At 40.6% G+C, this 12,325-nt stretch overlaps 1 protein-coding gene across 2 annotated transcripts in view; it reads left to right on the top strand.

Annotated features, from left to right (window-relative positions):
• Positions 1-1,267: 1,267 nt before the first annotated feature.
• MMEL1 (membrane metalloendopeptidase like 1) overlaps positions 1,268-12,325 on the top strand; it is a 28,632-nt gene continuing 17,574 nt past the window's right edge. Inside the window, exons 1-8 of one of the 2 annotated variants that reach the window (XM_082776724.1) lie at positions 1,268-1,690; positions 1,890-2,053; positions 8,550-8,609; positions 9,395-9,556; positions 9,945-10,025; positions 10,432-10,527; positions 11,125-11,243; positions 12,018-12,083. In XM_082776724.1, the coding sequence (XP_082632850.1) occupies positions 1,900-2,053; positions 8,550-8,609; positions 9,395-9,556; positions 9,945-10,025; positions 10,432-10,527; positions 11,125-11,243; positions 12,018-12,083 (738 nt within the window). In that variant the 5' untranslated portion in view covers positions 1,268-1,690; positions 1,890-1,899. Of the gene's footprint in view, positions 1,754-1,889; positions 2,054-8,549; positions 8,610-9,394; positions 9,557-9,944; positions 10,026-10,431; positions 10,528-11,124; positions 11,244-12,017; positions 12,084-12,325 lie in introns of both variants that reach the window. The other variant, XM_082776723.1, reaches the window with a different exon arrangement.

Genomic DNA, 12,325 nt, shown 5'->3' with positions numbered 1-12,325 from the left:
GGGCAAAATAATGCCCTTTGGTGTAGTACTGCCGCGTTACAAAAATAACTACGTTGAATCTGTGAGCTGCTTGTCTACTGCAGTGTTACGGGCCTGAACTACCCAGACCTTCCTGAAGGCCAGCTGCACCTCGTGGTAACTACGCAGTAAGGAGGTGGAGGATTCACACACACAAGAAACTAATCTTTTACTGGATGTGGAACCCCCTTCAAACAGAAATAAGAGATCTCTTAAGTCACAATTAAATTTCTAGCTCCGTTCTTCTAAGCAACCTTCCCTTCTGTAGCTCCGTTTCACATATGGCCACCCAGGATCTGCAAGTACATCATTTTTATTTTTTTTTCCTCCCAGATCCTTGTGTTCTTAGACTCCTCTTCAGATGGAGGGATGAGAATAGCTGCCTTCACACTTGACAGAAGCGTAAGATAACTCGACTCTGAAAGAAAGGCACATTCTCATACAGGTTTTAAGGCAGAACACTGACTAGAAGAGGAGGCTCAGACCCCTGGCAGAAGAAACTGGCATTCATCGTTTCCCACCCCATTCAGGGAGACAGGTCTGTGCTCATATTCTTGGAACATTTCATTTGTACGTTCCCAGCAAACAGCACTGCCTCAAAGAAATCCCTGCTCTGCCCTCAGCCCCTCCTCCTTCCTTCTCAACACACACCTCTCCGGTCAAGAGGTACCAACCTTCATTTATATAGGATCAACTTTGGCAGGACCAAGGGGGGAAAAAAAAAAAAAAAAAAAAAAAAAAAGAACCTGCTTCTCCCTCCATTACAAAGTCAGTTCTGGAAAAGTGTAACATAAAACCTAAGGGAAATCACATAACCACCTTTTTATTGTCTTATCCAGCTGTTACATAGATTTCCAAGGAGCAGCATAAGAGAAGTTCTGTGCCCAGCCTGCACCTCTCTATAAATCAGTGTGTTTTCAAACTAGAAGCTGTTTCCCTGTATTACACTGAAAAGCTGCCAGCACTCGCGGAGCCAGAAGGTTTCAATAGGTTTGCACCTCTCTAACTTCTCATTCCTCCTCCGAGCCCAGCAGCCAAATAACCTGGTGGCAGATTTCGGGAAAGCTAGAGGAAACTTAGCAGCAGCTACAGCAGAGGGTGTAGCTTGTGCTGCCTGCCGCTCCGAGCGCGGAGCCCTCAGCCTGCTCGTGTGATGCAAGCCCTCCTCCCCCTGCTGCTCAGGAGCATTTGCCTGAAGCTGGGAACTGCAAACAGCTGAGCTCAGAACTTTGGGCATGGCTCTGAGAAGACCGAGAAGCCGGAGGTCAGAAGCTCCTGCAAGCCTGGGAGCCGACAAGTGTTCTTGGAGCCTTCTGCTTCCCAAACCCTTTTTCTCTGCTAAGGGCAGAGCAGACACGGCTCAAAGACACTCACACCTGGAAGGATTTCTGTTTGGATTCTACTGCTGCAAACAGAGCCCAGCAGAGCTACTCACGTCCATGGAAGAAGAGGGGAAAATTCTTTGAAGCAGCAAGATACTTTTCGAAGCAGGGAGTGGAAGGAGGCAGTTTTTCCCCTCCTTCCCCCCTTTTGGGAGAAAGGAGTTACCCAACCTAGTCATGAGACTTTTCCACGCTTCCCAAAGCAGGTTTCTGAAGTTATGACCCTGCACCACTGAGTCTGGGGTAGCGTAGCACAGAGCAGCCCCCACATCCTGAGTGCAGGCAATCCGGTAGGCACGGAAAATGGAGAATGAGGTTGGCAAATCTGTGGACAATCAAATGGACAAATACATGTAATAATTTGGAAGTTTTCTTTACCTATCCTTGCTTTTATTCTGCTTCCTTTTTCTCCCTGATTTGTCATGCATTTACCCCGTTTTGATTTAGCTGTGCTGTTAATTCTCTCTTACCCTCTCCTCCTCAATTTAGAGTTACAATAATGGGGAAATCAGAAAGCCAAATGGATATTGTGGAAAAATCAACAAAACCTGGGAAGAAATCCTGGCGCTTTGTGGCAATCGGTCTGGCTGTCTTGCTGCTCCTCATGACTTGTTCAGTGGTCACCCTGGTAATCCTGTATGCCAGCAGCAGAGGTAAGTAACCTATGAATAATTTGCTTCTTTCCCCTGCAAGCAACATAACTCTTTTCTGCAGAGCTAAATGAAAACAAAAATACAAGAAGGTGAGCTCACCTCTGTGAGGGACTTCACCATCTCTGCCTTGTTCCAAGCTCACAGAGAGAGGATTATGTTGGATTTTATTTTGTTATTAAATTATGTGAAGTAAAATTTAGTTTTTAAGTAACTCTATGCATTTTACTGAGTTTAACATTATTTTGACAAAGGCCAGAATAGTTGCACTATTTTTCAAGGGGAAAATGTACATTTGTGTGTCTTGACATTGCCATTTTATATAGTACAATGTGAGAGCTTTTTAAAAAAAAGTCAGGGTACTGCTGGAGAGAGAGAGACTTTTTAATATTACATCAGGCAATTTGAGCTCTAGATGAGATGTGGTTCAGTGACTTTCATGAGAATGACTTGCCAGGAACTTGACAAAGAAGCATGTTACTTTGATGTGCTTTACCTCAATATATTAATTGCAGAGCACGGTTACTCCCAAAACCAAGGTTTTCCACTAGAACACCACTTTGCAGTCCTGTTTAAAAATTCTGTGAAGCAATAAACAGGATTGGTAGCAGCACCTGCCTCGTGTTTATCAGTTCTGTCAATGTCTCTTGGTTTCAGAGCTTTGTTAAGCTGCTAAAGACAAAAACCTCCTAAGTATGAATAGCAAAACTAAAGCAAGGCAGTTTTCTCCTTACATTGTCTCTGCATCCCTGCCTGCAGTGAACTGCTTTCTTCAGTATTTGTAAGTACATCAACACCATGCATTGCTGAGTAATAATTCATGAGAAAAGCCTTATTGTTTACTCCTTCACTGCCAACAGTTGAATGTTACCAGCATTTGTTCCAGTGCTAGATGAGATCCCAGAGTATTTGGTATTCATAATACTCAGCACTAAGTTGCTGATATTCTATTACCTCAGGAGACAGAAAAAACAACAACTCCCCAGAGCAAGGTAGAAAAAAACTCCCAGGAGTAGGAATTTCTATATCAGAACACTGGGTTAAGAAGACTTTTGTTGCTTGGGTGTATAAAAGATTTGAGAAGGCTGCTGTACACATTGCTTCTTGGGCTCAGGCAAATAAGAATGTAGGCATTATTAATATTTGCCCCAATGTCAGTCTCAGATCAAGATCCATGCAAAGAATCTGTGCACACAAAGCTACTGTGAACTATGGAGGAAAAAAAAAAAAAAAAAAAAAAAGGCAAGCTTGTTTCGGGAAATGGAATTCCAAAATCTAAATATTTTGCAGGCTTGTATCAGCAATTATGCTTTCATTCCAAATGTTTCCCAGATCCAGACATTCCTGAGCAGAACGTGAGTGCAAAATGATAGCAGAACTGATATGCAGCTACTCCCTGCTCTTTTTTCCTGCTTTCAGTACTAACCTAGAGTAGGTTTCTCTCTCTCAAGTGGAGTTTAAGTGTATGTAGTTGACCTACTACAACAGGAGATGCCAAGATGCAGTCATACCCCAGAGCAGCAATCAGCTTTACGTAAGCAATAGGTAGGACCTGAGCAGCAGGAGCTTCAGTCTGCACAAGCTGCTACACAAGCAAGAGCTTTTCAGTGCAGTTGGTGAAAGTTCAAATGCAGGACAGGGACATCTTTTGTTTCTTGAAAATTTTGCCCAAATACTCCACTTGGTTCTGTTTTGATATCTAGGTCCACATCCACACCCAGTCAAAAAGCCTGTTGTTGACTTAGCGAGTGAAAAGTATATATTGCTCAAAGCAATAACATGAGAATAAATCCTACACTGCAACAGGAAAAAATGCAGCTGAACAGTATTCTTGTGATAGAACCAGGAATACTACCCTTTATTATTATTATTGTTTTTTAATTATTATTTTTACTAATTTAACTCAAGTATGAATTCTGAAATCTGTATGGGATAGTGCTTTGTTTACTAAAAGCTTATTCAGTCCAGAGCTCTTTGCTTCATCTTTTTACATCCTTTATCAGACTAACACTACCCAGACAGGCTTTTAAAAATAATTCTATTTAGCTAATGGAAAATTAAGAGGATTATCTCTCTTTTCTTTTTAAATACATGAGCGTATTTATAGGCTTTGGTTCAGGGAGCATATTTTTGTTCTTCTTGTATGTATCCTGCAGAAAAGCATTGTTGTGCATGAAACAAGCCTCTGGCTAAAGCAATACTACATGTAATACACGTGATTATTGACTGTGATTTTATCTATATACTCAGACAAAAAAAAGCCGCACTGAAGCTCACACAGCAGGTTGTTGCATAGTTCTAGAAGCTCTTTGGGGATTTTTGACATCCCAAGTAGTTTTTATACTCGTAAAATATTGTCTAAATAAGCTAAAAGAAAGTATAGTAAGAATAGCAGAGTAATATTTGGGTGAACATAGAAGGCAGGCAGACAGAAGTGAAGTCATTCATTTTTGAATCTGACTGCAGCATGCTCTCAATTACATCTTTCCATCACCACCCACACATCTTTGCAGCCTTTTCACAGCTCTCTCGCAGCTATGTTCCACAAATATTTACCAACCTCCAAATCTCATCACTTGTTGTAGAGGTTACAATTTGAAGAACATTTCAACATTTATTGTAGCTGGCACATCAAGTAGTAGTCAGTGACTTCTCCAAACAACTTCCATTCTCACCTAATTGCCAGTCCTAACCACTCAAATATATTAGCACTTTAATTGATATTTTATTCACTTTCTGGCTGCCAGGCTTGTAGGGTTTCTCAGGTGAGGTTTGCAGATTTTTTTTGTTTGCATCCCTACTGGTTTTCAGTATTCACATTTATTATACAGGCTGTCATGGAGCTAGTGGGCCTACTCACACACCTCCTAGGCAGTTTACAAACAGAAATACAGTCTTTGGAATAAGGAGTACCTTGTTCTGGGAGCGGATTTCAGAAGACCATGCTATGCCCCTGCATTTCCTATGCTGTAAATGGAATTAATGTGCATTTAAATAATGGTTTGCAAGAGCCTGCTGACTAGGAGCAATACCTAAACTCAGTGCTACCACAGCAGGGAAAAGCTGAGATCTGGCTCATCTCCTGGACTGATGTGTCGTCATTCTTTGGCTCCATGGATGTTCATTAGTGAGTCATCTAGTCAAGGAGATGGAGAATTTAAAGTAGTAGCTAACACAAAAGTCATGAGGAAATGACATTTGGGTGGCAAGACTCAATTCCACTAAGATGAAGCTAAGTGATTGTAAACTGTGGAGGTTGTTAGTGGGAGTGACAGGCCACACAAGGCTGCAAAAGTGGGCAATTATTCAGCCTACTGATCCCCACCTAAATTTGCATCAGCTGTACTTACAGACAGAATGTAGGTTAAAAAAAAATCACGAGAAGATTGGAGAGAAAAAACATCTGGGTTATGGAATCCATCTGAAGACACCGACGTGTGGCATAGATGATCCTTTCAGAGAAAGAAAAGCTAAATCTGACAATGACATTATCTGTTGCAAACAATGTGCTGTTATATAGCAACAAAGGCAGTCTGTGGTGCTGACAGCGCTTCTGCAGGTGAGAACTGTGGTAGGAAGAGATAAGGTGCTGAAAGGTAAAGCTCACGCTCGACTGCCTGATAACTGTGGATCTAAATTGTTTCAATGTGTGCCATCCCCAGCCATCTGTGGTCCTCAGAAAGCACAGTGGCAAACCACTAAACACAAACTGCATGCCTCAGAGGTTTCAGAGAATTATTTGCTTGGGTTTGCCTCTCCAGAAATAAACTTCAATAAGGCAGCAACTTTTTTTTTTTTTTTTTTTTTTTTTTTTAAAGTCATCACTCAAAAGATGAACTGCTGAAAAGAACTACAGTGCTCTTCAGGCCTCAGGAGTTATTCTGATAAGCTGCTGCTTACCAGTATATGTAGTGCTGCTCTGTGGCTTCCTGTAAAGTCACGTTAAGATAATGGAATTCTTCACAGTGAATTCAGTGGGGTCTGAAGCATGCACCAGCTCTGACATTTTTCTGGTGAGCAGTTGGCCTCTGAAGTTGTCTGGAGTGCTTATTTTCTTCATTCTGGAGCAGCCCCACAGCTAAGTTCCTTTTATTTAGCTCTGTTAAAACTTACCCTCCCTTATCAGTTCTCCAATGGTGCTCTGCCAGCCTGGAGGTGAGGAGTGCCTTAAGTCTGCAGCAGGATCTCTGGCTCTTCTCTGCTGAAAAGAAAACTATTTTCAGAGCACAAGCGTGACTTTGTGAAGCAAAGGCAAGAGTAATGCTGAATTCTGTCAGCCATTGAAGAACCTGGTACTGTGCAGAGCAGTTGCAGTGCTGAAATCTTTGTCCCATTTGTGTTTGTCTGACTTCCCTCTTGGATTGGTTTAGAAGGAATGCCCAACAAAGGGCATCTCAGAAGAAAAAAAGTGGTAAATTTGAATGATTAATTTTTTTAAAAAGTTGTAAGAAATTAGATCCTAGACGAAGTTGGCTGGGGGAAAAGCCAAATGGGAATTAAGGTTTGATAGGAGAAGAGCCAAGCGTTGATTCCCCACAAGCCCTTCCAGTGATGTGTGTACTTTCTGTGCAGCAGGGGGAACGTGGGATTCAGAGTTCAGCGTACTGATTTTCCTCTGCTACAAATCACTGTCTTCATGCCTTAAATTAGTATCAAATGTGAGTTCACGCCCCACTGGTAGGATTTTCTGTTCAGAAGTTTCCTACCCTGGCTCTTTACATCCTGCCAGATGCCCGTTTTGTTACAGCTGTGTCTGGGCTCTGTAGAACATCAGCCTGTAAGCTGGCCTTCCCACCTCTGTGCTCACAGCAGGCTTTGTCATCATGAGAACTGGGGGGCTCTGTCATGGCTCAATGTGGCACTAATGTTTAACCAGAAAAATACGTAGAGAAGTCATAAAATCATAGAATCTGAGTTGGAAAGGACCTACAAGGATCATCGAGTCTAACTCCTGATATCTATATTTATACTGAGAACTTGAGCAGGTGGTTGCTTGTGGTTTTGTCAACCAAAAGGTTTGTTGCTTGTGGTTTTCTCAGATGAAGCAAGTTGAGAAAAATGAGATGTTAGGAGGTACATTTTACATTTGTTTTTAGTTGTTTGAGGTTCAAAAGGTGCAATTGCCAGAGCCTTGGTAAAGCGAACAAAGGCTCCACAAATACCTTGTGGAGGAAAACGGGGCAGCGTTGGCCATATCTCAGAGTCAGGCTGGCTTGCTTCTTTGTCAGGCATGGTAGCGAGGCATAAGAGACAGTTGATAAAACAAAGGAACCACTTTTAGAAGTAAGCTGAGAGCCCCTCACCAGCCATTTCTAATTATTTGTTTTCATGGCCGAGTTTCAGAGCTCTGTGTGCGTAACCAAGGCTTCAAAAACAGATTTGGCTTCCCTGCTTATGTATCTCAATTACATTTCCACGATCACAAGAGCTTCTTGAATGAGGGGAGTTAGAATCTTGCTGAAAGCAGCTGGATTCCAGAAACTGAAGGTAGATGTCGTGAGATTATATTAAAGGGAAAAACTTCAATTAAAAACAGGCTTCAGCTGAGTCCCGTCCTATCCCATCCTTGAGAAACAATGCAAGAAATACAGCATACTCAATGCAGTTCTCCTTCCCACCTTACCCAGTAGGTATTTCTCCTCTAGGAGAATTTCAGAACGGCTTTGAACTACTAACTTTTCCCTAGAGATATCCTCCCCCCAGAAGTACCCTCGGCTTTTAACTATATATTTTATTAGAGGGTTGAGGAAACTCCAGAAATTGTGCTTGCCTCATCTAGTAGCAAAGTGCTAAACCCCTCCATGTGAAGCTTCATATTGTTATAGATATTTTGCTCATCCCATGTTCAGATTGGTAGACACTAAACTATTATAAGGCATGTGGTTATTCTAATGCAGATCTACTCCCACGCAGCACAACAGCACTCAGCTGAACCCTGAATATTACATTCCCAATCACAGTGGGGGCTTTTTATGTTGCTTCCACTGATGAACTTCAAAGCCCTCTTTTCTTCCCTACTGTTTTATTTCTATCTGAATTACTGTAATCTTGTTTGCTCTCATGTAAAACACTTGTTTTCCTTGGAAGAAATTTGAGTAACTTTTCTGCAAACAACCTAGTCCAAGGATAAAAAAGTGTTTTAAAACATGGCAAATTCTGTTGGAAAGTCAGGGTGTCAGATTTTTGTTTTCACATCAAGAAGCTCTGTATCACTGCCATCAGACTTATAGCAGTACATTTACTACAGCGCAGCAAGCAGCGAGAGCTAGGCACTGCTCCAGTTCCTGCTCACTGACATTAGCAGTGCGTAGGTTTTTGTGGAGCTTCACTTGAAGAGGTCTTCACTAAGAGATGTCTTTACTGTTGATACCTTTTGCTGACACGTAGTGTTCACTTGCTCTAAAACTAAACAGACCTGTTATGAAGGTTGGGCTGCTGGTGAATGACATTGGTAGCAATTTCCAACTAATTGTCTGCTTTCCTGTTTCTCTTCCTCCAGGCACACACTATGGCACCAATTCAGGCAACATATGTACCACACCTGGATGTGTTACAGCAGGTAATGAGTCGTACTGTGAATAATACTTGCAGAAGTGGTGTTTTACAAATTGTTAATCCTATCCAATCTGAATAAACAGTAGTGCAGGCTTTAAGATTGGAGAAGGTTAAAAGAAATGAAACTCTTTCTGTCAAAGGCAGTGAGTACAGCATCCACAAACAGTTCCATGTGTAAAGGGAAGGAACACAACTACTGTTCTTTTTCCATTATATGCTTTGTCATCATTTAATATCATTTATAAGGTGGTCGTACAGCAAGATTTCTGTTGTGGTCATCAGTTCTCTGGACACGAAGACGTGGCTTTACCAACATAGTCTGTATCTATGACATATCCAAAATTCCCTTAGATCTAATTCTCTATGAAAGAGAGTGTATTGTACACATGGGGCTATTCACCTTATTATCTTGAACATCTACTGAAATACTTCCATTATATACAATCAAGAGAGGTAAGACCACAATAGAGATGTTCAGTTATCCCCTGGAAACACTGGATTCATAGGTAGAGACCTAACCTAGGGCTTCAGGCTGCACATGCCTGTAAGGCCCTGTGCTGTAGGAGAATTATCATTCTGTCGTTCAGAGGCTCCTTCTGTAAAGCACTATAATTGCAGTGCAGATGTCTGCCATCAGATGCTTCTTTGCATTTTTAAATAGAGAATTAGATCCTTTGAGTCATAATACATGATAAGCAGCATAAGAAAGATGCCTTTCTACCAATCTTCGGTAGTCCCAGAAATTACTGAGCAGTCTGTGGAACTCAACTCTCCTATTTTGATACCTAGCTGCTAGAATAATTCAGAATATGGACACAACAGCTGACCCTTGCAAGGATTTCTATCAGTATGCTTGTGGTGGCTGGCTGAACCGGCATGTTATCCCAGAAACTAGCTCCAGATACAGCATTTTTGACATCCTGAGAGACGAACTGGAGATCATCTTAAAAGGTAGGAGTGAGCCTTCTCTACCCTTCCATTTCACTTCAGATATTGTTTACAGTACACTATAGAGAAAGTGTAGATTGTGATTTTATTCCCCTCTAGTCCTTTAATCTGTCTCTGACTACATCCATTTAGTGATAACATGCTGTTCCCATTAAAAAAATGGCCATAGGTGATTTGGTACTAACTTCAAAGGCAGACGGACAAGCTGTGTGCATGTCCTTCTTCCTGACACTTTTTTCCTTTAATAGCTCCTTTAAAGAGCACTCTAGTTTAATAGTAATTGAAGCCTAAGGTAACAGATATTTATCATAGCCCTGAATTCTCAGTGATTTCTATGAAAAGATCAAAGTTTTCCAGTGCAAAAATCTCACTGCAGTGGTTCCTTCCCCAGGTGTGTTGGAGACTTCAGATCAAGGGGACAGAGAAGCATTTCAGAAAGCTAAGATACTTTACAAGTCATGCATGAATGAGAGTGAGTCCCTTTTTCTTCTGTTCTCCTGTTCAGTACCAGGCACACAACTTGAGCAAAAGTCTAGTGTTCTTGCGTGGATAGTAAATCATTCAGATGAACACAGATGCCTTCACACATTGCACAGATACTGGTTACCAACCTCCCATATGCAAAGCTTCTCCTTCTGAGTGCAAAAGTGCATCTTATTTAATTTTTTTCCAAAGCCATTCAGTCAGAATCTGTACATATTTCTGCTACGTTTATGAAGACTAATGTAGAAAACAGATTTTTGGTATCTCTTATTTTCTACTATGACAGATTCAGTTTCAGATTTAAACTGGTAGAAGAAAAGTAGGTAATAGTCCTTTCTCCATCCCTCCTCCCACAGCTCTCCAAAACAATGTAGTAATTGTTTTTCCTGTCTCAGGTCTTATAGAGCAGCGAGATTCATTGCCTCTGCTAGAGGTCTTAACAATGGTTGGAGATTGGCCAGTGGCTTCTGCAGACTGGAATGACACCAGAGGTAATTCTGAGCCCAAAAGAGTTCAGTAGCACTAAGTCTGAATAAGATACTGCACTAAGGTGACAGCCTGTCCTTGATACTCTGACTTTTGCTCACAAAGAAAAAATTAAAGTGTAGGATGTAATGCATACACATTTGGCATGCAGTGATCTGTAAAGTACTTTAAATTAAAATACCCATATTGTAAGATCTCATTCATGAACACTGGACATTTTAAGGCATGGTTAGGAAACCTACGGGACCAACGTGAAAAATGAAAACAAAAAAAGCTATACAACTAATCTGTGTTCTAATACTTGCATAATAATTAGAGATTGAAGCATAATACCCTAATTAGTCAAGGTCATGATGATTTATATTGTGCATATATTGCAATATACAAATTAATCAGCTGCTGATTAATATCATCAAGATAGGTAGGACCAGTGAGAACACTGCCTAGCTATTCGTAACCCCTGTAGGGATGTCCTGTGCAAATATTCTCACTTGATTTCCAGTCTGTTTCTAAACAATTTCAGCAGTAGCCTTGCAGAGACTACAATTTTATCAGTCCTAAGATAGTGATAAATAATGCACATTTTCCCTTTCATGTCACAGAACCGGGCTGGAGCATGGAAGAGAAACTCTCCATAATGAACTCCAGATTTAACAAACGTGTCCTCATTGACATGTTTGTATGGAATGATGACCGGGATTCCAGCAGACACATTATTTATGTAAGAAAAATATTTCAGGGAATTATTTATGTACAGCAGAATTATAATACAGTTATTTGCCCTACATACAGATTAGCTTTCCATACGTCATATACTCAACTGACAAAATTTATGCAGTGGTTCTGTACCCTCAAGTGGCTGATACGTCTCAAAGTTATCACAGAATCACAGAATCACAGAATTTCTAGGTTGGAAGAGACCTCAAGGTCATCGAGTCCAACCTTCAACCTAACGCTAACAGCCCTCCACTAAACCATATCCCTAAGATATTGAGAAACATTTTGTGGTACCATAAATTGTTTTTGTTTCAGCTAAGTAAATGGACCTTTGCTGATTTACAACACTTAAGAATTGAAAATGCTTGTGACTTGCAAAATGATTATTAGGTTTAATGTAAAGCAGGAAACCACGTGTTTAAGGTAGAAGCGTAAATAATATTTCAGAACTCACTTGAGTATTCTTATGCATGAATTCTAGCCCTCAAACTTCTTTTCTAAGTTGTTTAAGCTTATTCTTATATATCAATGACTACTTAAAGATTTTGCTCAATAACCCTTGTTAAATATCCATCCTGTTGTCATTTAGAAATTCAGAGACAGAAGTTGTGTCTTCCATCCCGGTTTCTAGAAAACTGAAGTTCTTTACTGTTTGGTAGAAGCATATTGTTGGCCATTCCAACATTGGATGGCATGTGCAGCATTTCATGTTGTCTTTCAAGGACAACACCAGTTCCAGTTCATCCCTAACTAAATACATGTATATGATTTCTTTCAGATTGACCAACCTAGTTTAGGAATGCCATCAAGAGATTACTACTTTAATGGAGGCAACTATCAAAGGGTAAGTACTCCTTGTGATTTATTTACTATGTGCTACTAAAGTAATATCATTAATTATTCCCATATTTCAGAAACCTCAAATACATTAATCTTCATGTTATGCAACAGACTGACATTCACAGCTACTTTTTTTCTACTTATGCCAAAGTTCCATTAAACTTACAAATGTACTGAACAATTATATAAACACCAAGCCCCCCCAGAACCGGCTAACTCACATGGCCTTCTTCTGGTCTGTGTGAA

The sequence above is a fragment of the Aythya marila genome (assembly GCF_965140915.1).
Source record: "Aythya marila genome assembly, chromosome: 21".
Lineage (NCBI taxonomy): Eukaryota > Metazoa > Chordata > Aves > Anseriformes > Anatidae > Aythya > Aythya marila.
Note: the sequence above shows the minus strand (reverse complement) of the source record. Positions and strands in the feature narration are given on the sequence as shown.